Source organism: Otolemur garnettii, unplaced genomic scaffold (assembly GCF_000181295.1).
Source record: "Otolemur garnettii isolate 467f Iridium unplaced genomic scaffold, OtoGar3 scaffold00015, whole genome shotgun sequence".
Classification (NCBI taxonomy): Eukaryota; Metazoa; Chordata; class Mammalia; order Primates; family Galagidae; genus Otolemur; species Otolemur garnettii.
This window is the reverse complement of record NW_003852410.1, coordinates 29019848-29044979: the sequence shown is the minus strand read 5'-3', so window position 1 is coordinate 29044979 and position 25132 is coordinate 29019848. Positions and strand designations below refer to the sequence as shown.

The 25132-nt window shown below is 38.5% G+C and overlaps 1 protein-coding gene across 2 annotated transcripts in view; it reads right to left on the bottom strand.

Annotated features, from left to right (window-relative positions):
* Positions 1-25132, bottom strand: part of CUNH3orf67 (chromosome unknown C3orf67 homolog) — a 303013-nt gene that overhangs the window by 7988 nt on the left and 269893 nt on the right. For both annotated transcript variants that reach the window (XM_023510707.1, XM_023510708.1), the window contains one exon: positions 4518-4612. In XM_023510707.1, coding sequence (XP_023366475.1) covers positions 4518-4612 — 95 coding nt within the window. The remainder of the gene's footprint in view (positions 1-4517; positions 4613-25132) is intronic.

Here is a 25132-nt window from a genome sequence, read left to right as displayed (position 1 = left end):
GTCTACAAAATAAGCATCTGCTACCTATTTATAGGTAAGGGAAGATTAATCAGTGTTCATAAAAGAATATCCTATGTGGCTTTGTCATAAAAAAGGTAAAAGGATGTCATTTTTATGACTCTGGCAACTCCAAGAACCCCTCTGAAAGCCTTTCTTACTCACAATCTATGTAAACCGCAAGAGAGGTCTGAAGCCTGAGGAGAGTGGTCATTATTATTCCAATTTGGAGCTGGTAAGCATGAATAATTTAAGGGTCATATCTGTAAAGGAACAAATGTCAAAAACAAATTGACAACTATTCTTCGAGCCAAGTATGGTTCATTTTCAAAAGGTCAGTTTGGTCATTTTCTCAAGTTAAGTTCTGAAATCTTAACTTCTCATTTTTACATTTCACACGAGCTCCAGGAAAACACATTTTAGTAAGTGTTAAGGGCATCTATGCCCATGGTAATTGACATTCAACAGGTATATTATAATCCAGGAGGACCTGTGAAGGGCTGACCAGTTCCCCATCCAGCTGGATGGCAGAGTTCCAAGTGCAGTGCTGTGCCTGCTGGCTGGAGGCTCTGCGGGAGATGGGGCTGTTCTCTTAAAGGTGGCGCACATATGCTTTGAGACATTCCAGCAGAGCAGAGACTGTGGCTGGGATACAAACTCCTACTGAATACAGGAGGGACAGGAACCTCTGACTCAGGGGACAGACAGAAATCGTACACTTACTTTTGTATGGCTGGGGTGAGTTTTCTAGGCCATCTTTCCCTGCTGTTAAAATGCAGTTATACCCCTAACTGCACCAGTGCATTGTGGCCTCTTGGTCTCTGAGACAGGCCTGGTGGTTCAGCACCTCACTTGCTGCTCTAAGTCCCAAAGTGCCACACGGAAGACGGGATAGCAACAGCACCCCCACTTCAGAAGGCTGTCATGAGAATTCAAGTCCTTGTAAAGGCTCAGAACACAGGAAGATAAAATAGAAGTTAGATATTACTATTTTTATCCTAGAAGTCCCAAGATGGGAGATCACCTTTCCCTCACAACCTTGTTCACATTCCAGGAAAATGATTCTGTAGAAAGGGACCCAAAGTAGAGAAAGCCGGCCTGGGTCCTGGCCCTCGTCGGGCTCAGATTGGGCATTTGCCCTTTAGCAAGTGGTTTGCTTCCTTAAGTGAATCAAGCGTGTTGGACAACATCAGTGTTTTTCGCTGGTTCATCAGTGCCCCAGGGGAGAATTCTGAGGTCTTAACCTGCACTTTGGCCAGAGCTGTCCCACTTTTTCCATCTCTTCTTTATATTGCGATTCGATATGAAATCTACCTTGAACAATAAATTGTCATTGCTTACAGATAAAGTTAAAGAGCCACTGCATAAGGTGATCTATAACACTTTAATTGATAAAATGCATGGGTCTAAGGTCAAAATTCTCATAGTTGAAGTTTAGAAATATACTAAATATACCAAAAAATTGGAATGGTTGAGAAACAAATTGAAACAAATTCAGATTTCATTGACTTACTCTACTCCCCCACTGAAGATTGTAATAAGAAATGACTAGTTAAGGGATATTTCATACCCTGTATCCCTTCTTGTCTTCTTTCTAATGAGAATTTAGAGAACCTAATATATCCCAGAACTTGCATAGGGGATCAGGGATTCAGGAGTGAGCAAACTGATGAAGTCTCTGCTCTTAAAACTCATAGCCTACTTAGGAAGGACAGTAAACAAATAAACAAATCAAGGTTTACAAACTATGAAAGTATAAATGTTAGAAGCTGAAGTGAAGAGAACACAGTGGGTATGGGCTTGGCTGCTTAGGTGAGACTGCAGGGGAAGGCCTTTAAGGATATAAGCTACCTGCAAATACCCAGGCCTGCAGTTCTATCATCCAATGACTATGGCCTTCATGCAGCTTACTGTGGCCTTCATTTAGCTTATCTCCTCCCTTGGCCTTGGCCTAGATCTGGTCAGCTGTAGTTACCTGCCTTTTCTAATAAGCATAGGTAGGAGGAGGAGGCAGGTCCAGGGATGAAACAGATGACCAGAGGTCTCTGTTTTTTAAAGTAAACTGCCCAAACTGGTGCTTTTCAAGAGCAATTAGCCAATTGACCCTCGAGTTATTTTGTTTTTTCTACAGATTAGACAGTCTCAATAGAATAACAACTTTTAATTTCCTGGTTTTAAATATTATAATACTTTTTGGGTAAGCAATCTGTTTACCTGATTCAAAGCCCACAAAGAATAAAAATATAGTGAGTGGTTGGACTCTGAGACTGGCCTTGAGCCTTTAAATCCTAGTAGTTGTCACATATTAGTTGTGTGAACCCTGGCAAATTATTTAAGAACTTTGTGTCTTAGTGTCCTCAGCTGTAACACACAAACATACACATACAACACACAAACAGTGGTTCCCCCTGGTGGTGTTGTGAGGCCTGAATGTAAAGACTTAGTACAGTACCAGCATACGGTAAGTGGTAAATGAATGGAGTTGAGCAACAGGAAGCCAGGAAGAGTCCTAGGCTGCACACAACCATGCCTCTTATCCCCTTCTAATGACAGAAATTGGAAACTTGAGCTCATTATTTTTCTTTGACTTACCAAGAACAAATGGAAAGGGACCACGCCTATGGTGCATCTTACAATGGTACATTTGAAATTTATTAGGTGGAGAATATAAATGTCTTAACACAATAACTAAGAAAATGCCACGAAGGCTATGTTGACCAGTTTGATGAAAGCATTTCAAATTGTATGTAAAACCAACACATTGTATCCCATGATTGCATTAATGTACACAGCAATGATTCAATAAAAAAAAAAAGAACAAATGGAAATGCAGTATCAGTAGATTGGCAAGTACTGACTGTTCCATGCTGTCTAAAACTATGCCATGAACACATAAAGATTAATCAAACATGAAACACTAGTTTTTCATGGCATTAACAACAAACCATTCAAACATATCAGAAAAAGGGAAAGTGAGAAAATAGAAAATATTAGTTTTTGATGGCGTTAAGGAACTATTATGCAAACCACCCAACTATATGAGAAAACGGCCAGGGAGGAGACAACTGATAAAAATTTAGGGTGACAAGCAGAATAATTGCCTGATCTGGTTAACACCGGCCAGTGCATTTCTACAGTTCTCTGAATTTAATTTCTTAATTTGCCCTGAGTGGAAGTTCTGTTGACCTTCAACATAACTGAGCTTCTACTGTTGACCTGGGCTTGGCAGTGGCAACTTTAAGACATCCTTTCAGCCACTAACATATATCTTGGGTGCCTTTGCTCAAGGACCACGTGCTCAATTCCTGTGGCTTATTTAGGACATTTAACATAACATATTATTTGTTCCCTCACAGCAAGGTCTCCTCTTGACAGCCAAGATTCTATTTTTCTGTCATAAGTAATTATAAATGTACACCTCTAAAAAGATCTCCAATTTGAGGGGTATAATCTATTTCAGGTAGTAAATCACAGAGACATCTCCATCCCTGGGGTGGCCAAAATGTACAACTCAGATGTATGAGCTGTCACTCTAAATTCTCCACACCTGAAGAAAAATGGGATGCTCCACTTTTTTCCCTGGGGCAGTTAGAAAAAAACAGAACAAAACACAAAAACCTGGCATTTTTGTTGGAACAATTTATATTGGTTTCACTTCTACTTTTTAAAGCTTCAGATATAGCATTTCCATCTTCAAAATTCAACCCGGAAAACTGTCTTAGAGAGTCTCACTTGGAGGTTATTTGTCACTCCAATTACGCACTTGAGATTCCTCCCCGCCCTTGCCTTCTCAACCCCTCTGTTTCCACCAAAGATTCTTTTATGTTCCCCCGCATGCACTCCTCACAGCCACAGTCCCTGCTCATGACCAGGAACTAACGGTTCATCTTCATGGCTTGTGCCAACAAAGGGAACCCCAGGCCAATTTTCATCCCTGCATCCTTCCAATTTTGTATTACTAGTACCTATTGTAGCCACCTGACAGCCTTCACTTTAATGAAAAGGTTGTATCTCTGTATTAACAAAAATAGGTAATGTTGGAATACTGGGTCTGCTTTATAATAATCCCAACAGCTGGTATTTGGAGGCATTATTCTAAGTGTTTCATATACAGCACCTCATTGAATCGTCACAAGAAGTGATCAGGTGGACCCTATCTATTATTCCTATTATTTTACACATGCACTAATCAAAATTCATAAAGGTCACACAGCAGGAGCTAGTAGAGCTGGAATTCAGATGAAGGTCAATTTGACACCAAAGCCATGCTTTTATGCCTTAAATTCTATTTTGTCCTGGAATTAACCTTTAGAAGAACAAGGATAATTTCTCTCTCATACTCTTTTTAGATGTAAAAAACCCATCATCCTAAAAAATGAGGCACAGGTTACCTCATTTGGATGTGTAAGCTTAAATGATCAGCATTTAATGAAAACACTGGCATCTCAAAGTGACTGATTCTCTCTATTTATAGTAAATTATTTTTATTTTTTTATGCATAGCATTTTTCATATTCCCACCTTGAGCGCTCAAACTTCCAGGGGAATCTGGATGCTGCTCAGCTGGCTGTTGACTGGGAGGAACAATTGGTGGGCTCAACATATTCAACCAGTCCCTAAAGAGAAAAGAAAGTGCATGAACAGGTCTGTAGTTCCATATATAGATTTTACCTTTCCCCTGGATTTTCAGTTTCCTGGGGCTTCCACATAGAAACCTCTTTCCTCCTTCATATTTCAGAAAGACAGGGTATCCAGATATTAATTCTCATATCTATATATTGGTTAATATGGAATCAGTCACTCACCTAACCAGTTATTTGATTAGTATATCAACTAAATGATGACTATTCCCCTCAAAAGTGTATTATTGTTCCTATTCAATTGTAGCACAGTTCTTATCACACGAAAAACTTATTTCAATACCTCAGAAGAAATGCAGCAGAAATGAAGCTCCTTATGATCTCTGGGTAAGAAAGCCTGACAAAGTCACATGCCACACGTCACGGATGGCAACACTCCAGAGACTCAGAACAGGAGTCGGGCTTGGAGCTGGCGCGGAACCACTGCAGTGTCAGGAGTCAGCGGCACTAGCTCAGGGCGTTCAAGTAGCAGAAGGCAAAAGGAGGAGGAGTGAGGGCAGCTGGGTCCTTGCAGGAATCACTGGTACAGTTCTCCCATTGCTGGGGCAAAAGCACTCCAGAAGGAACTGCGACCTTCCCGTCCCTCTGCCTCAGTCTTCCTGCCTCATTCCCCAACCTCTTTGCTTCCCTTCCTCTTCCACTCTTTCCCAGTCTCCTGCCCCCACCTGGGTGACATCCAGAAGCCATGAGTCACTGTGCGTTCTGCCTCAAGCCCATCTCATCTCTAAACTTGCTAGTGAGCTTTTTTTTACTCCATTTTTTTATTATTATGAACAATTTTATAATAGCCACCCTTTTACACATACCTTGAGAATTTCAGTGAGATAAATTCTTAGAAGTATATAATTGCTAGATCAAATCTTAGTATTTTTTTAAGCTACAAAGATAATGTTGATGGTGATATTAATAACATTAATATTTGTTAAGCATTTTCTATGTTGACTCTAAGTCTTCTAGTCAGAAACTGTAAAGGATCTGAGAGATTTTACGCTAATTGCAGCCTACTGAGCTTCTTGAATGGAAGGAAAAAGCAGAGGAATGTAAAAGACTTTCCAGTGTGAATTCTTTCCAGTGTGATATTGGTACCTCGTATCATTACCTTACTGTCCCCTGTCACGTCCTCATGGCTGGATAACGTCTTTCTAAATTCTGTATTTCCTACTGCCTTTATCTGCAGTGGGAGAAGTCCCAATCAACACCTAGGGGTACGGGCTTTCCAGGCCAGTACTGTTTCCACGCTTCCTACAGTAAGAACTCGGCCAAGTCAGTCAATATCACTAAGCCTCATCTGTGAAAAGGAGATACTGACAGTGCTTCAAGGTTGAGTATTAGGATTACATGCAAAAAATGGGTGAAGAACATTTGGCATGGATCTGGGGACAGTGTTAGCACTTAATAAATTTTAGCTATGAATACCACTATCTTCATTTTCAATGAATGAACCAAGGTGGGAATTTGATTTTGTTTGAATTAAACCAGTAAAGGATGGTAGAATGATTACCAGTCTATACAGGAAAGGTTTTCCTTTCAAGCCATTCTTCCACTAAAAAAAATACCTTAATGTAAACATTACTCAATTCCTATTTGTAATATTTTGAGATACTTTCAGTCACTGCTCACTGTAGCTATCACTAGATTGTGGCTGGTGAAATAAGCAAGGTGAGCATGCTGTGTAATTGAATTTCATAATAATGCATTAAGGACATCAGAAAGGGTTCGTCACAGACTTCCAAGCTAATGGAGCATTTTCTGATAAGCACCTTTTATTTAGTCCACTTAATTACAGCAGCCCAAAAAATTCCTGTATTATAGAAAATTACAAGGTCACATACAAATAACCAGCCTAGTGACTTCATTACTCACTAAGAATGATGAAGAGCAAGGATGAACAAGAGAAAATAGTATTATCATTTGATGACACCTTGAGCCACAAATCAGAAACTCCACATAATGGTCCAGTGAAAGGGGGAAAACGTAGGTGGGGGTTGTGTGGCTGTTAGGAAAAGCAAGACATTCATTCACTTCTTAGGGCAATGATTTTATTAATGATTTTCTTTTTAGGAGTAGCTACGAAAAGTACAGGGTTCTTCTTTTTGTGTTAAAAAAAATTTTTTTTTGGATTTATAGAAAAGTTGCAAGAAGAATATAAAGAACGGTATATCCTTTGCCCAGATTCCCCCTATTTTAACATTTTATCATATTTGCTTTTTATCTCCAAGTCTACTTAAACAGATATCTACACATCTATCTAAACAGAGGGCAGCAAACTGTGACCTGTGGGCCACCAGGGCCGAGTCTGACTCTCTCTTTTTGTGCAACATGCAAACTAAAATGACATTTGCATTTTTAAATGGTTAAAAAAATTAAAATAATGTTTCATGACGCATAAAAATTATATGAAATTCAAGTTTCAGTGTCCATCAGTAAACTTTTTTTTTGAGACAGTCTGACTATGTCACCCTCAGTAGAGTGCTGTGGCATCACAGCATACAGCAACCTCCAACTCCTGGGCTTAAGCAATTCTCTAGTCTCAGCCTCCCAAGTAGCTGGGACTACAACACTGGCCACAAAGCTCAGCTATTTTTTGTTGTAGTTGTCATTGCTGTTTTAGCTGGCCAGGGCTAGATTTGAACCTCCCAACCTCAGTGTATGTGGCTGGCACTGTAACCACTGTGCTACAGGTGCTGAGCCCATCAGTAAACTTTTATTGGAATACAGCCATGCTCATTTGTTCACAAGGTCAATTAAGTTTGAGAACTCATCCTTAAAAAAATGCTACATATGGGGTGGCACCTGTGGCTCAAAGAATAGGTTGCTAGCCCTATGATTATGGTCACCTTCAAGGTACTCCCCTTGGAAAGCTAGCACCAATGCCAGTGCCTAGTCTGCCCTTCAAAGCAATTTTGGACCTCTTTTTCTGGAATGGCCATAAGAGCTGTAGTCATCTAAGGTCTGACAATTAAGTTTGAGAACTCATCCTAGAAAAAGTGCTACATATCTCATTGCTGAATACCAATATAGTCACTTTCAATGCACTCTCCTGGGCTATCTGGGGACCATCTGATATTTAGCAATGAGGTAAGGAGCACTTTTCACTAGGACAGTTCATGAACTTAATTGGGAACTTAACTTTATTTGCTAGAGTTCTCTATTTGTTTACAGATACTTTTCTTCTTTAGTTAAAATACTTTGTTCACAGTTGACTTGGGTTAGCTCTTTCTACCCCTTCCTTCACTGTGATTGTATTATTCATTTGAAATACAGTTAGAGTCATCTACTTCTACTTGTATTATATTTTAGGGTTTTTTTCTTCATTCTCGTTGATTTTTATTACTTTTGTTACTCTTGAGTATATAAAACATCAATAATTAAACGTCAATAACACAACTGAAGGGCACACTCAGTTAAGAGGCACATCCTCCCACCCCTTCCAGTCTGTCCCCATCCCCTCATCACTCCCACTCCACCCTAACGAACCCTCCAGAGATAATAAATTTTATTAGTTCTGGTTTTTGTGCTTGGTTTTGCAAAAACAAACATCTGTGTCTATTTCTTTATTATGTTTCTTTCTCATGCAAAAAAGTAGCATACTACAGTTACTCTTTTGCACTTCAGTCCTTACAGGTTACAATATACCCAGAAATCACTCCCAGTTCATAGAGAGAATTCTCAGTCTTTTTTATAAGTGAACAATTTTACCATATATACATACTGCCATTAATTTACCACTTTCTTCTGTTTGGGCATGTTTTCAATATTTGGAATTACTGCAATTAAAACTTCAATGAACTCCTTGGGAATATCTATTTTTGTGTACTTGGAGGTAGATAAGAAATTTACTTGAAAAAGTAAATTCCTGGAGTAGGATTCCAAGAACAGAAGGCAAATGCACACTTGGTTTTGTTAGATATTGACAAATTCCCTTCATGAAGGTTGAACCCATCTGCATTTTCACCACCAATGTATGGAATGGTGGTTTCCCTAGAGCAATGTCACAAGAAAATGTTGTATTTTAATACTTTCTGATCTGAGCGGGGAAAATGAGTAGTACTTTAAAGTATTTGATTTGTATTAGTTTTCATTATGGGTAGAGTCAACTGTATTTTCATATATTTAGGGCCATTTATGTAATAAATACTCATACACATTTGCATATACTACCTATATGCTTGTTCACAATTTATGCCCTTATTTAAATCATATTTTTTGTCTTTTTCCTTCACCTTATCACTTGTCTTTGCTTATGGTATCTTTTTGTCATGCAAGTTTTTTTTATTTTTATGTAATCAAATATATTGATCTTTTTAAAAATTGCCTTTGTATTTAGGGCCATAGTTAGAAAGTCTTTCTCTACAACCAGGGTCTATAGAAATCCACCCAAGTTTTCTTCTAGTTGATTGCATGGCTTCATTTCTTACATTTAGATATCTGATCCATGTGGAGTTTATTCTAGTGTATGGTGTAAGTTTATTTTGGTACAATTTACATCTAATTTTATCTTTTAAAAATAGCTACAGAGTTCTCTTGACAAGTGATGCTATTTTAATATAGATGTAGAAGATTTTAATCAATTAAGAAATTTTTAATTAAAGCAATTCATTTGTTTAGCTTTTTACTAAGTAAGCATTTAAAAAGTTAACTTAAAAAGGGTTTCCATGTTAACTGAAATATGAAAGACTCTGGGCTAACCAAAATCACCCAGGACTTTTTCCTTGAAGGACTTTTCAGAGCCTCTAAAACATCTCCCAAAAAGAAAAATCTCCTAAGAAGAGGACAGAATATACAGCACTGCCCAAATTTCTCCATCTGGAACTGTTACATCTCTTGGGACCATAGAACATACATTGAGAAATGCTGCTTCAGGTTATCCTGTTTCTCCACCTTGGTGGGAATTTTTTTTTAAATTTTTACTTTACATGTACTTAATAATTTCATTTTTTTCAACAGCATTCTTTGTTACTTGTTAATAAGCAGAAATTTGTAGTCTAGCACTTGTATCTTAAATGTTTACATTTTTATATGTGATAGTTAATGCTGATCCATCTTACCTCTAGATCAGTTCCTTTAAATCTCTATGCCTTTCCCTACATAAGTGGCAAACATCCAGTGAATGGGGAGCTCTAGCTTAGGCTAACTTACGACATGCCACTCCCAATTTTAGTTCTGAACTGTTTTCTTCACTTGTTTCTTACCCCTGTTACCTGTGCTCCAGTTCTCTTTCTCTTTTTTTTGAGACAGTTTCACTCTGCGCTCTGGGTAGAGTGCTGTGGTGTCATAGCTCACAGCAACCTCAAACTCTTGGGCTCAAGTGATCCTCATGCCTTAGCCTCCTGAGTAGCTGGTACTATAGGCACCAACCTCAACATCAGCTAGGTTTTCTATTTTTTTTTTTTTTTTGGCTGGGGCTGGGTTTGAACCCGCCACCTCCAGCATATAGGGCCGGTGCCCTACTCCTTTGAGCCACAGGTGCCACCAGGGGTCTTACTCTTGCTCAGGCTGGTCTCTTAACTCCTGAGCTCAGGTGATCCTGCTGCCTCGGCCTCCCAGAGTGCTAGGATTACAGGTGTGAATCACCTCACCCTCCCAGAAACTATTCTTATTCTTTGTTCTGTCATTTACATACTAATCTAGACCTTTGAACTTGAAACTTTGAAACTGGTTGGTTTCCTCAGCCCTAACTAGAATCCTGTTATCCTAAGGACTGAGACTATCCCTGTGTTATAAAAGCCTCCAGCTCCTTTCCTGGGCAGATACTCTTTTGGTCAGGCCTGCTCTCTGGGCTGTGCCTCTTCCTTCCTCCTGAGCTCTCAGGCCTGCCTCCACCCCTGTCTCTTTTCTTAAAATTGGGGAGGGAGAGGGCTTGTACACATACGTGAAAACACTAAGTTCTGTCACCAGAAGAGGGGTTTTATTCAAAAGTCAAGGCAATGGATTTGTATTAAACAGCACAAATAAAAATACAGTACAGATGAAGAATAAACACTATCTTATAAATTTTCACAATGACCAGATTGACCTAATAATAAAATCTTGGCCAAAAAACAGTTATCATATTGTTTCACTCAACCTGCATGCCAGGCAGTAAACTTACCTGAGTTTCCAGGTAGTAAACTTACCTGAGTACAGCTAAGTCAGTTATTTTTAGAACTACAGACAACGTCCTCTGTTAACATAGACTATAGCTTCAGTTCCTTCATCTAAAGACAATTTTGTTCACAAAACAATTTTACACACATTTATTTCATTAATGTTTCCTAAAATAAGTGTGCATATATACACACACATATATATAAAACATTATGTGAGAGCAAGTTAGCTGAATCATTTCTTTACATATACATTTATTGAATTCCTATGTGCCAGGCCCTAGGGATTACAGGATAAATTATTCTTGGTTCTTGTCCTCAAAGAGTCATGTTCTGATGGAGGACACATTCTAACCATCAGAAAATGGCAAAAGAACATAAGCTGTACATATAGGCTGCTGTGGGCCGACCAGCTCATCTGTTTGTTCCCTTGAAGAAATTCTTTTGCAATAGTGCTATCTATAATCTTATATGCATTTAAATAATTATTTGGGGGTAGCAATCATTTCAGAAATCAAAAGCATGATAATAATTATTACATTTCTTACATTCACAGCACTAAGCCATGTGCTACCATAAAGCTCTGGGTCACAGAAGCAGCCCAGTGAAACACTTATCACAGGAGATCTTATAGTAGGAATTTGCAGCGATTGCATACTAGTACACATTTCTTAATTACTGAAAGAAGTTTAGATTTTAAAAATCTTCTATGGCCAGGGAAAAGACTGGGGAGAAGACCAAGAAATACTTCACTTTTAGAGAGAATTCAGATTCCTTTTAAAGGCTGGTGAAAGAAGTTTCTCAGAAAAATGTCCATTAATGGCAAATTTTACTTCTGATTTCAGGAGGTTAGTGACTGTCTGAAAATCATTCACAGACTTCTGGATCACAAATAAAAAACTTCTGAACCAAGGGTTATCATGAAGGTGATGACATTTTAAGGAGTGACAAAATTTCATGGTTGGCAAGGTTTTTCTGTGAAGGGCCAGATAGTAAATATGTTAGGTCTTATAAGCCGTAAGGTCTCTGTTGCAACTATTCAACTCTGTTGTCCTGCAAAAACAGATGTAAACAATAAGTTTATAAATGGGGCTGGCTGGGTTCTAAAATCTTATAAAACAGGCTGCAGGCAGGATTTTGCCCATGGGCTGTAGTTCAATGACCCTTGTCTTGGTGAAAGGAACTGTTAAGTAGACAATGTTCAAGGTTCTTATGAAAATTCTTGACAATTTTCCTCCTGAGTATCTTTTGAACCCACCTTTCTCAACATCTCTACTTCCATCACCAAAGCCTAAGCATATCTTGGCTCGAATTATCTGTAGCAAAAGCTCTTCCTCGATTCCCCCATATGCACTCACTCTGGCTTCTCTTTGCTGCTGTTCTTCATACTATAGCCAGAATCACTGGCCAGTACATCCATCTCGTTTAAGCCTTTCTTGGGAGAAAGACTGGAATCCTTTCCTTGGCCTTTGAGGCTGTGCATAGCCTAGTCTCTGTTTTTCCAACCTCATCTGAGAGTGTTCCCTCTCACTCCCTGTGCTCCAGCACACTGGTTTTCTCTGTACCATGCTCTCTACCATCACCAGGCCTTTGCCCAGGCTGTACCCCTGCTCTTCTCCCCTGATTCTACCCTCCCTTGGCCTGATGTATTCATAACCACCCTTCATATTTTGGCTCAAACATCACACTCTTGGGAAGTCTTCCCTGACACTCCCTCTTCAGGCCAGCTGAGTTTCTTTCACTCTGTCTCATAGAACAACTGTGATCTTCTCATTAAGAGCTCTTGTCCCAGCTCATAATTACATCCGGATTTGTTTGATCATTTGATGAATGTTGTCTCCCCCACTAGACTAACTAATACCTAGCAGAGTGCCTGGCACAGAGCAGGTGCTCCTTCCATATTTATCAAATGCATGACTATTTAAAGGGTCTCTTTGTAAGCCTAGAATACTGAGTGCCACTTGATATTGAAAGTTTCCATAACAATACATAATGGTGCAGTTGCAACCCACTCTGCATTCTCCCTCCATCTTGCGTTTCTTGCCTGCTAGGAGTGTGCTATTGTTCCCTCATCACGCGCTTGGTACATACGCAATTTGGGGTCATTTTGGGGACACACACCTGTTTCTTTATAGCCAAGAAAGAAAAATTCAATTTTCTACCTGAGAAAATGAATGCTGTTTCATAAATATATTTACTAGCATAAAAAACTAAGAAAAATATGTTTTTTTTAAAACTTACATATACAAAAATGCTTCAGTAGCATGTCTTCATAGAATTTACCTCCCATTTGAAGTAGAGAGCTCAAACTATAAGTTGGGAACTCTCTTGTGTATCTCTTAAGATGTCCTTGAATAAGTAGTAAGATGCTGTTTAATTTTGGTTTGTTTTCCTCACGAGGTCTTGAACCAGATTCTCAGGGAAGAACAGCTCCCATGTACACTCTGAGACCCTTCCATAGCACTCGCACCAAGTGGCTCTCTAATCCCTACTTGAGCACCTTCAGTAACTGCATACCTACTGCTTTTAAGGATATTTCATCTCCAAATAGCTTTGACTGTTAAACAGTTCTTCCTCACGTTGAGGCAAAATCTGTTTTTTTCTTAAATTTCAGAATATTATTGGGGTACACACATTTTGGTTACATAATTTGCTTTAGTACTTTTTAAGTCGCAGTTGTAAGTGTCCCCTTCACCCAGAATATGTGCATTGTACAAATTGGGTGTGAATTAACCTACTTCCTCTCCCCACTCCCACCTATTTGATTCCTGGGCTGTTTTGCTTCCTTATGTGCACATGAGTATTGATCGGTGAGTTCCAATTTAGTATTGAGTACATGAGGTGTTTTTTTCCATTCTTGTGATACTTCACTTAGACAACATGGTGTACTACTCAGCTATAAAATCATGGTGATCTAGTATCTTTTGCAACAACTGTTTTCTTTTCACCTCTACCTGTTTCTCCTATCATTACTCCTTGGGGTTAAGGAACAATTCTAATTTTTCTTCAAGACATAGAAGGAGACTGGGCATGGGGGCTCATGTCTTTAATCCTAATGCTTTGGGAGGCTGAGGCAGGAGCATCATTTGAGGCCAGGAGTTTGAGACCAGCCTGGGCAACAGATAAAAATGTTAAATCATAAAAAAAAAAAAAAAATTAAAAAAAATAGCTGGGCATGGTGGTGCACACCTGTGGTCCCTGCTACTTGGCAAGCTGAGGCAGGAGCATCATTTGAGCCCAGGAGTTGGAGACTGCAATGAGATGGTGGTGCCATTGCATTCTAGCCTGTGTAACAGAAGAAAACTCTGCCACTTAAAAAAAAAAAAGACATAGTAGGATAGAGTGAAGAGATTGTCCAAGACTCCTTCCTCTCCCTTCTTCTTGGAGCAGCCACCTCTAACCACAAGGGTTTCTAGGAGTTTCATGTTCCTACATGAGCCCACAGCCACAGCTGATTGGTCCATAGGCAAACACCTGACCTAATCTGGGTCCATCCCATGCTTCCCTGAAACTTCTCAAAGTACATCTGTAAAGGAGAGACAGTCCCACAATGAAGACAGAAGTCAAGAGAAGCGAACTAAGATGCTACTGGTAATAACATTTCCCATCAGTTGGAAGAAGCCAATCTGAAGAGAGAATGAGGAAGTTTAAAGTCTGGATTCTAGGGAGATGAAACAATATACTGGGCACTGAATAAACTGGAAAACCAGGGAAAGGAAACCAGTTTGCCATGATAGAAGTATGTGGTTTAGCACAAGGGGAATGTGAGGCCTTGTAAATTTCTCCATGTGATATGCTGGAAATATTTAGGGATCCATTGTTAAGACCTAGACTTGGCTTTTGAATATATTGCTATATCTCCAAATTCATCTCTGCTCTAGCTTCTCTTCCCTTTCTTCCCCCAGCCAATCTGGACTCACTATAATCCAAACCAGTGTGAGCTTAGTAAAAATTGATCCTAGGGTAAAATTCCAAGTCACTACATTGGCTTCAAGCACTGTATGTCTCCCCAGCATATGTCTGCACTTTTCCCTTACAGTCAGAACCATACTACTCTCAGGCTTTACAGAAAAAGCCTAGTCTGTCTTCTCACAATGGCCTGGTTGACATTCTTTATCCGTCAGCCTTCAGCTTTCAGCTCAAACATTACTTCAGAGAAGACTTGCTTGAGTTCTAAATCTAACACAAGTTCTCTATCAGTAAGGATTCCAGCAGGAAACACTTGGCATGCTTAAATTAGGATTACTTGAGTCTAAGAAAAAGCTAATCAGAAAGGTAAGGGTAGATACATGGGAACCACAAGGGACAGTATAGAATCTCATGGCTATTGCCATTCCTAAGTCTTAGGGAAAACAAAGTAGAATTGACTAGACCTTGAAATCAAAAGGTATGGAGAAAGGGTTTCTTGGAAAGGAGTTGTGACTGTCAAAGTTTGCTGTAAGCTGGAGTTAGTCCTACAGGAAGGAAGCTGTGGAATAGTGACCCTGATTGCCTTCTCCATCCTCCTCTGATTTCCATTGGCTGAGCCTTGCCAGAAGCCAGAGGGCAAGGGGGCCCACTGATGTAGTTCATGTTCATCAGCCTGTCTGGGAGTGGAGAGCAGTCATCTCAGTGTGTAACTGAGCCATTTGTGTAACTGAGTCATTATTTGCCTTTTGTGCTGGTGGTAACCTCCACAGGACAGGTGGTCATATCTATCTTTTTCACATATTGGATTCTCAATAAATGTTTGCTGAATGAATAGATACTTGTAGGAAGGCCAGGGTCATAAGAGAAAGACAAACCAATGAGGTAAAAAAGATGAGTAAACAAATGAGTTCTTCAAGGAAGACCATGTAGAGAGTAGGTCAGGAGTCTGAGAGCTGTGGGAAAAATAACAGGAGTCTTAAAAGGCAGTTAGTTGAGAATGACATGAGAATTATGACTGCCAGACATTTCTTCTTCTCCTCCCCTCCTGAACGTGCTCCAGTGCTCCCAGTGGATGTTTACATTATGGTGACATCTGGAATACAAAGGATCACATCTTTTTCACAGCAGAAGTTGGCAAACACACAAACAAATACCATTGGATTTTCTTCTCACATCAATTGAGGTTTATCTGGAGGCATACGACAAACACTGATACAAATGGGAAATCATATTCTCTCTTCTCCTGGCATCTACAAAATCACCTTTCCTGCCCATGTCTTTAACAGAAAGGCCATAAAGCAGAGAGGATCTAGCTCCCCGTAAGTGCCCAGTGCTCTAAGAAATCACAAAAGCATTAACTTCTTTATATTCTATTAAATATATTTTATATATTCTCTATAGATTATCTTTCTGAATATCTTTCCTGTATCAGTATTTTCCCTGGAATTAAGAAAATTTTAATGACAACATTTTGGGACCATTTCCCAGACATTGGCCCCATTAGATATGACAGATAATTCAACTCTGCAGGCACAAATCTAGGAATCAGAAATCAAATTCAAATACAACATGAGAACATTAATTTTTAAAACAATTTTGATTAATATGAGGGTACATATGATTCGGTTATATTGTTTGTGTTGAAAAGGTAAAGTCCAAATTGTAGTTGTGACTTTCACCCAGAAAGTGTGCCACATACCTGTACATTGTACCTGTTAGGTGAGATCTTCTGAAATGGAACATTAATATCTACTTGAGGCAATACAGAATAAGGCTAGACCATTTCTTTCCTTCTCTATACCATTATCAGCATAGCTGATTAGTAATTTTACATTTAATAGGTATTTATTAAGCTCCTACAGTGTTGTAGACTTTATGCTGGATACTGAGTAGTAAGACATGGTTTCTTCCATTAAAGAATTTTGTTGATTGGGAACAGACTATTAGAACAACATTTATAAGAGTGAAGTAAATGTAATTATATAGATGTAAGCCCAGGGAAACTTTTTTAGTTAGGAGAATAGTGGAGGGAGGGTTTTCCTGAAGCATGAGAATAAGGCAAGAGAGTCAAAAGATGGAAGAATATTCTAGAATAAACAGTATGAACTATAGCACAAAGGTGTGAGGAACTTAGGGGTACTCCAAGCAGTGTGAAATGATGGGCACTGGGAAAATATGTGTTGAGTGAGAACACTATGGTCAGTTGCTGAAGATGTAAGATACTTGGATGGCAAACTAAGGAGTTCTTTATTCTCACGGCCCTGAGGATCTACTGAAGGATTGTAAGCTAGAATAATCTTGGGCTTGCATTTTAGAAAGATCATAGTGGTTGTTTTGTGGAGAACAAATTGGTGGGGAATAAGAGGGAGCAGGAAGATTAGTTAGGAGCTTGTGACTGTATAATCTAGACAAGGAATAATAATGTTATTTTGGAAATTTAATACATATATGAAACAGAGAACCACCCTCTTGACAACATCTATTTCCTAATATGCCCAAAATAATGAGGGTGGTAAGAATATGCCATCCTCAAAACACCACTTTAGCAGACTGATTATTTGGAGCCAGTACAAACAAACCTTATTAAAGTAACCCTTATCATCCACTCATTTCCCACATAGATTTCCTAATCAATTTTCCACAATTTTCAGCCCTTAGCCCACTCTTCCCTTTCCTTTGTTTTGTTACATAATTTATCTATCTTTGTTAAAATGGTATATAGCTTTCTGGGTCTAGCATTTCTTTGAGTTTTCATTTCTTTTCTATGAAGGCCGACGTGTACATGTAAACTCAAAATATTAATAACAAGTCAATTTGATTCACAGGATCCAGCTCACAGAATCTAAAAGGGTAGAGAAAGTCTTTCCTTCCTTTCATAATGTACAGAAATTTCCTGAGAAGATATCTTCTTTTTGTCATTCTATAAGAGTGAGGCTCTCTAGTGATGGCACTTTGTCTTAGGGATCTACTCTCTAATAAGGAATATTTTAGATTCTTTCTAGCTATCTCATGTACCCATTTAAAGCAGCTATCAAGTGTCTATGTGCCCAACACTGTGTTAGATACATAAGGATACTGGACAAATATAAGGCATGGTCCCCAGAAAAGTAGGCACATATACGAATGGGCAGGTTAGAAAAAGAGAAAGGTAAAGTGTCCCTCCAGATATAAAATTCTTGACCTTGTATGCAATTACAGAAATGCAATTAAAATAATGTCATGTGATTAACATGCTGCAGCTTGGCAAAACTTCTAAGGTTTAATAAAACATTGTATAAGATTAAGGAAATGCAACACTTGCATGCACTGCTGGTAGGGCAGTAAATTGATGAACAATTTGGTTATATCCTGCAAAAGTACCTTTTGACCAAGTAATTCCATTGCTAGAACCACTGTTCAGCCTTATAAAGATATGCTAGTGATGATGTTTAATATAGCACTATATATAGTAATAAAAAGCTAGAAACGACCTAAATGTCCATTACCAGGAAACTGGATGAATAGATTATGGTACATCCAAACAATGAAATACCTAGCGGATGATGAAGAATGTCTTTAATTTGTATGTATGAGTTGTATAATAGTATAGTCTTATGCCTTTTATGTAGAGTTGTGTGTGTGTACACAGAGTCAGACAATTAAGTTCATAAACCCAACCTAGAAAAAGTGCTACATACCTCATTGCTGAATGCCACTATTGTCACCTTTGACATATTCCCCTTGGGAAGGTGTGCTCTGATGCCAGCGCCTAGTCCACTCTTCAAAACACTTTTTCTAGGAAGATTTGAAAACTTAATTGTCAGATCTTGTATGGTGACAGCTCTGATAGCCATTCCAGAAAAAGAGTTACAAAATTGCTTTGAAGGGTGGACGAGGTGCTGGTGTCAGTGCATAGCTTCCCAGGGGGAGTACTTTGAAGGTGACTGTAGTGATATTCAGCAATGAGGTATGTAGCACTTTTTCTAAGACAAGTTTGTGAACTTATTGTCTGACCTTGTATATACATGCACATGTGATAAATATATATTTTCTAGTGTGTGCAAAGACAATTTCTGAAGATTGCCAGAGAAACTGGTAACCATCATCATATCTGGCAGCAGGAATATAATGTTGTAGGGGCTGGAGGAATAAGACTTATTTTTCACTCTTTACCTTTCTACTCTGGTTGAATTTTTTTTCTACTTTCTTTTTAAAAGCAGAGCCTCTCCAGCAGCTTCTAATTTGATGACATCTACATGAAAACACTTCTGAAACCCAGTTTATAAATACTTTTAAAAAAGTGTTTCAGGTGATGTGGACATAGGTGCTAGATTAGTCCTTCGACCAATGGAGGGGAGAGGAAAAAGGGTTGCCACCTCTTTGCCAAGGGCACTGAGTTGATCCAAGTACCCTTCCCCATTAGAAATATGAACTCCAGTGAATAAAACTAAACATTTTAGGTCTTTACAAATGTTGCTAATGTTCTGGTAAATTGCCAAGTTTGCATAAATAATAGTTGTTTTATCTAAAGCTATAGATATGACTAAAGCATAGTCAGGCATCCTCAAACTATGGCCCACGGGTCACATGTGGCCTGCCAAGGACATTTATCCAGCCCGCCGGGTGTTTTTGCCGCCCCTGCCTGTCCTGCTTAGCAGCTGACTTGTCCTGGGGCCTGCAGTCCGGCCCTCTAATGGTCTGAGGGGCAGTGACCTGGCCCCGTTTAAAAAGTTTGAGATGATCTTTCCAGTCACAAGTGAACTTTTCTAGAACTAGAGTATAAATGTTTTAACACAATAACTAAGTAAATGACACAAAGTCTATGTTGACCAGTTTGATGAAAATATTTCAAATTGTATATGAAAACACTACACTGTACCCCATGTTTGCATTAATGTATACAGCTATCATTTAATTAAAAAAAAAAGTTTGAGGGCCCCTGGCATAAATGGTAGCTTTTTTCTTTTAACATGTCATTCGTGAACTTGGTTATTAAAACAAAATGATCCCTAGTATGAAATCTACAATGTCAGGTCAGAGAGTTCAGTCTACAGCTTGACAAAGAATGGTTGTAACGGCAAAACTGGAAGATGGTCTACAACCAGGAAAAGACAGGCTAAAATCTCAGAGGAAATAGGCTTTTACATTCTAGGAGATGTATTCACAGGAGCATGTGAAAAGAAGTTTAATATTATGTTCCAATTTGCTTTTCAAAAAATTTCTTTTTCTTTTTTTTAGTTGCTGGCGGATAAAAGGTCTAAGCCTCATGGAAAAGTAGGCAGTGACTCACTTATCCTTTACCTTTCACCGGAAGGGAATCATTTTGAGGTAAAAATTCTCAAGAAAGTCAGTTTATCTCCTCAGAACAGAAAAAACTAATCAAGCATTGTCTGATTAATTAGAGACACTTGAAAAAAAATGCTATCAAGGCCTACAGCTGTAATCAATTTAATCAACATGCAAAGAGCCAATCTATGGTTTTGTTGATTAACAAAGCTGAATGTTAAACAGAGAAGTGTGACATTGGAGTGCCATTAGCTAAAGCTACAAATTGAGCATGTTCCATAAATATTCAAAGTCAGGTTAGGATAAAGTGAAAACTCTTTTATATTTTATTTCTTATGGTGAGGGCCATGGGCATAAACACTTTAATTCTTCCCCTTGAGATTTCCATGTAGGAAAAATGAGTTTCACCTAAGTAGTAGAAATGAGTAGTAACTTCAGAATGCTTCAATAAAGATACACACACAAAATCAACTACCTGGAAAGATCACACAATAAAACAGAAGAACAAAAAAGTGATAGGAGATTTCTCAGTTTAGTGTCATCCAAGTTGGCGGTTACTGAACACCATGCCACACATAAAGCGATGCAATGCCCTTATTACATTTTCAAGATGTGAATGTGAAACGCATCTATATGGTGTGTGGTGAGTAAATCAGAAAATTCAATTTCTTTATTTTATTTGCACGAAGTCAATTTAAATGTCAAGATGTCTAATGCAAGATTGGTTTATTAATGGTCTGTTTCTTGCTCTTAAAAATCAGTTTTAACTATAAAATGGTGATTATGTTTTGTGTAGCCAATCTTGGCAATATAGTTTGAAATTTTAACCCTTAAAACAGCAACTCTCAATCTTTTGGGAGCAAAAACCTGCTCTTTTTTGGTGTGTGTTCTTGGAATTTAGTAAGGGCACAAGTAAATACCTGCCAACTAGTGTGTTGCAATTGTATGTTGCAAAAATAATTTCCTTATGACAGTATGTAAATAATTCACTTGAAAAGTTAATAGAAAAGAATTCAAGATAATCTCAATACTATTCCCATTCACATGTTTTCTTGAAGGGAAGTGGAAAGGAAAGGGTGTACATGGCACCCTTTATAGTAGAAACTCAGCAAATGCTTATAAAAGGAGCTGTTAAAGAATTAAAGCCTACCTAATGATGTATATTATGGCAATAATGATTTTGGTTGGCTTAACATACCTCTCCTCTCCCTCTTCTGAGAATCTAGCTCTTCCTTCCTTTGAGCAACCCATTTCATGTGGTTTGGGGGGGCTCCCTTAACTCCCAGTATGGAGGAAGGTATGATACCTAAGCTATGCAAGAGTCTTCTAGACTTTATCTGGGTTTATGAGCAGTGAGCATAACACTGTGAGAGGTCAGAATTCGCCATCCCAAAACATACCTCCTGTGCATTGTTGGGTTGAAGGCAACTAAGAAGCAACAGGCAAGAGAGCTCTCTGCCCTCCCCCTATTTGCCTAAAAGCAGAACATAGATTTACAAAAACAAAAGGTACCCTGGTCCACTTTCTAGCAGGGAAGACAAATATTAAGGACAACTTGAGAAACTGTCAGACTAGGAGATGGCACCAGAGGAATCTACATGAATAAGGAACTAGCCTTTATCTGCCATTTATTTGTCTTCCACAAGTGGCTGCCCCTAGAAACTCAAAGTCCTTTTTCTTTGTCTTTTCACTTCTCTAAAATTTCCTGTTCTTTGTTGAAGATATTAAATAGACTAGAATTCAAAGCCACTTTGAGAATGACTCATTTCCGGAGTGTCTCCCATATACAAGTTAAAATGTACATGTTAATAAATTTCTGTTTGTTTTTTTCTTGTTAATCTGTCTTTTGTTTTAGGGGTTCCTTACAACTAAGAATTTATGAAGGTTAAAGAAACAATGTAAACTGGAACCTCCTGGGGCCTGGTTAGAAAAAAGGCAATGGAAAGAGAGCAATAAGGAGGAACCCAGGCCCTAGTCTAGCACTTGAGGTCTGTGATACAGTCCAGCCTGCACATTAGCTCCTAAACTTTTCCACTATTGGGGCCCATAAATGCCCCTGTTCCTAAGTAAGTTTGAGATGAGTTTGTGTGGTTTGTAACCAATAGGGTCTTGACTCATGTCCATCAAAGTGTGCACATGTAAATGACATCTATTTCCCAACAGAAAAATAAAGACTAAGAAAAATGGTGTAAAGCTATGATATTCCTGAAGAGGTCCTTTAGAATTTCTGCATTTCTATGGGACAGACTTAATGTTACCTTTTTACCCAAGTGAAGGATAGACATAGAATGAAGATTTATCTCAAATAAACATGGCATCATGGAAGTTGCCCCACTAGCCCAACAGGTTCACCTTTATATATTGAAAGAAATCAGAACGATTCACTCCAAAATATGCCTCTGACATAAAAATGATTTTTGAGTGGAAGACAATTAAGGAGGAGTGAATACAGAAAAAGAACCTGTTATCCTTTCCCTTATCTACTTGAAAGCAGGATATAAATTCTCCTTTACTGGAGATAACTCTAGACCTCTCTGCTCCAGATGGCACCAGAGGAACCTGCACGCAAACCTCATTCCATTTGTTTCCTCCCATGTATTTACTTCTCAGGTTTCCAGCCCTTGGAATCCTAAACCTGCTTTCCTTTGTCCTGTCATTTCCCCACAAATGCATTATTCTTTGTTAAAGATGTTATAAAAACCAGAGTTCTAAGGCACTGCTTTGAGTTGCTTTTTATTGGGGTTTCTCCTACAAAATGTGTACTTCATGTTAATAAACTTGTTTTTCTCTTGTTAATCTATCTTTTGTTACCAGGTTCATTCTAACTAAGAACTCACAGGGGTTAAGGAAAAATCATGTTTCCTCCTTGACAATATCTTTGAGGAACATTTTAAAGTTACCTGAGTGCCTAGTCTAGACCATTTTATACTTCTGTTCTAGGTATTGATGATAGAGTAGTACTCAAAACACAGAGTCTCTGATCAGATGGAGCTTATAATCCAGAAGTGAAGACAGTTAATAAATCCAGTAGCTTCCCCACTCTTATCTTAGGTTTTGCTTTCTGTGGTTTCAGTTACCTGAGGTCAAGCTCAGTCTGAAATCATTAAATGGAAAATTCCGAAATAAGAAATTTGTGAGTTTTAAGTTAAGCATCATTCTGCATAGTTTGATGTGAATACCTCAGTGATCACATTGACTGTTGAGGTAACACAGCATTCAAGTAACTCTTACTTTACTTAATAATGGCCCCAAAGCTCAAGAGCAGTGATGCTGACAATTTGGATATGACAAAAAGAAGCCATACAAGTGATTCCTTTAAGTAAAGACCTTGAAAATTCTCTACTTAGTATGAAAGAAATCATATATTGAGGTCACTAAAATCTATGTTAAGAACAAATCTTCTGTCTGTGAAATTGTGAACAGTATTTTGTTATAATTAATCTATTTTATTATTAGTTATTCTTTTACTGTTATCATAGGCATGTATGTATAAGAAAAAAGTGTACATAGGGTTTGGTACAATCTATGGTTTCAGGCATCCATTGGGGGTATACTATAAGTATATAAAGGAATATTATCGAAGACAGCAAAAAGGTCTATAATAAGAATTTATTTTTTATTTTTTCTAGAGTTAGCATCTTTCTATATTTTCCAAGCTGGTCTCAAACTCCGAGACTTAAGCCATCCTCCCGCCTCAGCCTCCAGAGTAGCTGGGACTACACACATGTGCTACCATGCACAGCTTAAAAATAATTTAAGCTTAATTTTAAAAATAAAAAAAAGATTTAATAAATATTTCATATTAACAGCTCTAGTAGAGAGCAAGGGTGATAAGTTGTCCTCCAAAAACCTCTAATTCATTGTAGATAGACCAATTTGGAGAACCCAGTGAAAAAGGAAACCATGCATGGCTGATTTGGGGCTATCTCTAGGAAACGTATATATGTAATATAATGGGCCTATCAGATAAACACATTAAATTCATATTTAAACCATGTTTACCAGGGAAATCCTATTGCTAAGAATCCACAGGCATTTTTGAGCTTCTAAATGCATAGAACACTATATGAGAAGTAATGGGAGGCAATGAAGAATCAATTAGAAAAACTCTTTAGGCAGAGTTTGACCACCCCAACTTATAGGATGGATTTCCTAAAACCCAGCAAGCCTTGGTTGATTCTAAAATGTGATGATAACATTTCTGCACTGCTTGTCTAGATGAACAAGAACCTAGGGTGGGATTGTCGCAGCAACAATAACTACTACCATCACTGTGGAAAGAAAAAAAAAACACTTGACAATCCAATGTGCAGCTCTATATTAGACATGTATTTGAGGTACCAATATAGCTTATCAGTTAAGTTGCATAGTTTTTGATCTCAGCTAAAATTTCCTTTTAGCTGAGAAGGGACACAAAGAAAGGGACTTTAAGGGGGAAGGGAGGAAAGCCTGGCCTGCTTTCCTGGAGGAACTCTGGAGGGCCCACAGTAACTCTTGCCGAAAACAGGGAGTAGGGGAGAATGTGGATCTCAAGTAACCTAGGTAACCAATGACCAATAGAAAAAGACAATAATCAATGACCAATAAAAAAGGCAGTAATTCTTGGAGGCACAGAGAGGCCAATGAAAGAGTTACAACCAGCTTCCAATGGAGAGAAAGAGGGTATTTATTCCTCTGCACTATCTTTGCATCCCCATCTCTCTCACTTCTTCTCTATCATGAGAGGGGACCCTCTTCCAAATCTCTTTGGAAGTGCTCTAAACTTTCTCTTTATTCTTAAATGAAAATTTTCTTTGCTATACTGAAATTTGTGTAGGTCACTTTTGCTCTCTAGTCACACTGCCTGTGCTGCTCCAGTTTTATTTCCATTTTCCATTCATTTTTGCTTTCAATTACTGCCATGCTTCAGTTGAACTTTCTAGCTCAGCCAAGTATTTGAACCAGGTCAACTGGGTTTGGGGAACAGGTATCCCCGGACCCCCAATGTTAGCCTTGTAAGCATTGGGTCAAACTCTGTGTCTTTGTTTCTGATTAGGTATGAAAGGAGGTTAAAGGGGTTACAGGGAGGTGGGAGAGAATTATGGCCTTCTAGACAAGAAAGTTGGAAAGAGCCCTGAAGTGAGATGAGGAATTTGGGGTGAGTGTGACCTAGTTAACCAAGTATGTACTGTTCCTGTAAAATATGACTTCTAGCCTGTGATCCATGACCTCTAGCCTACGAATGATTCCCCTATGA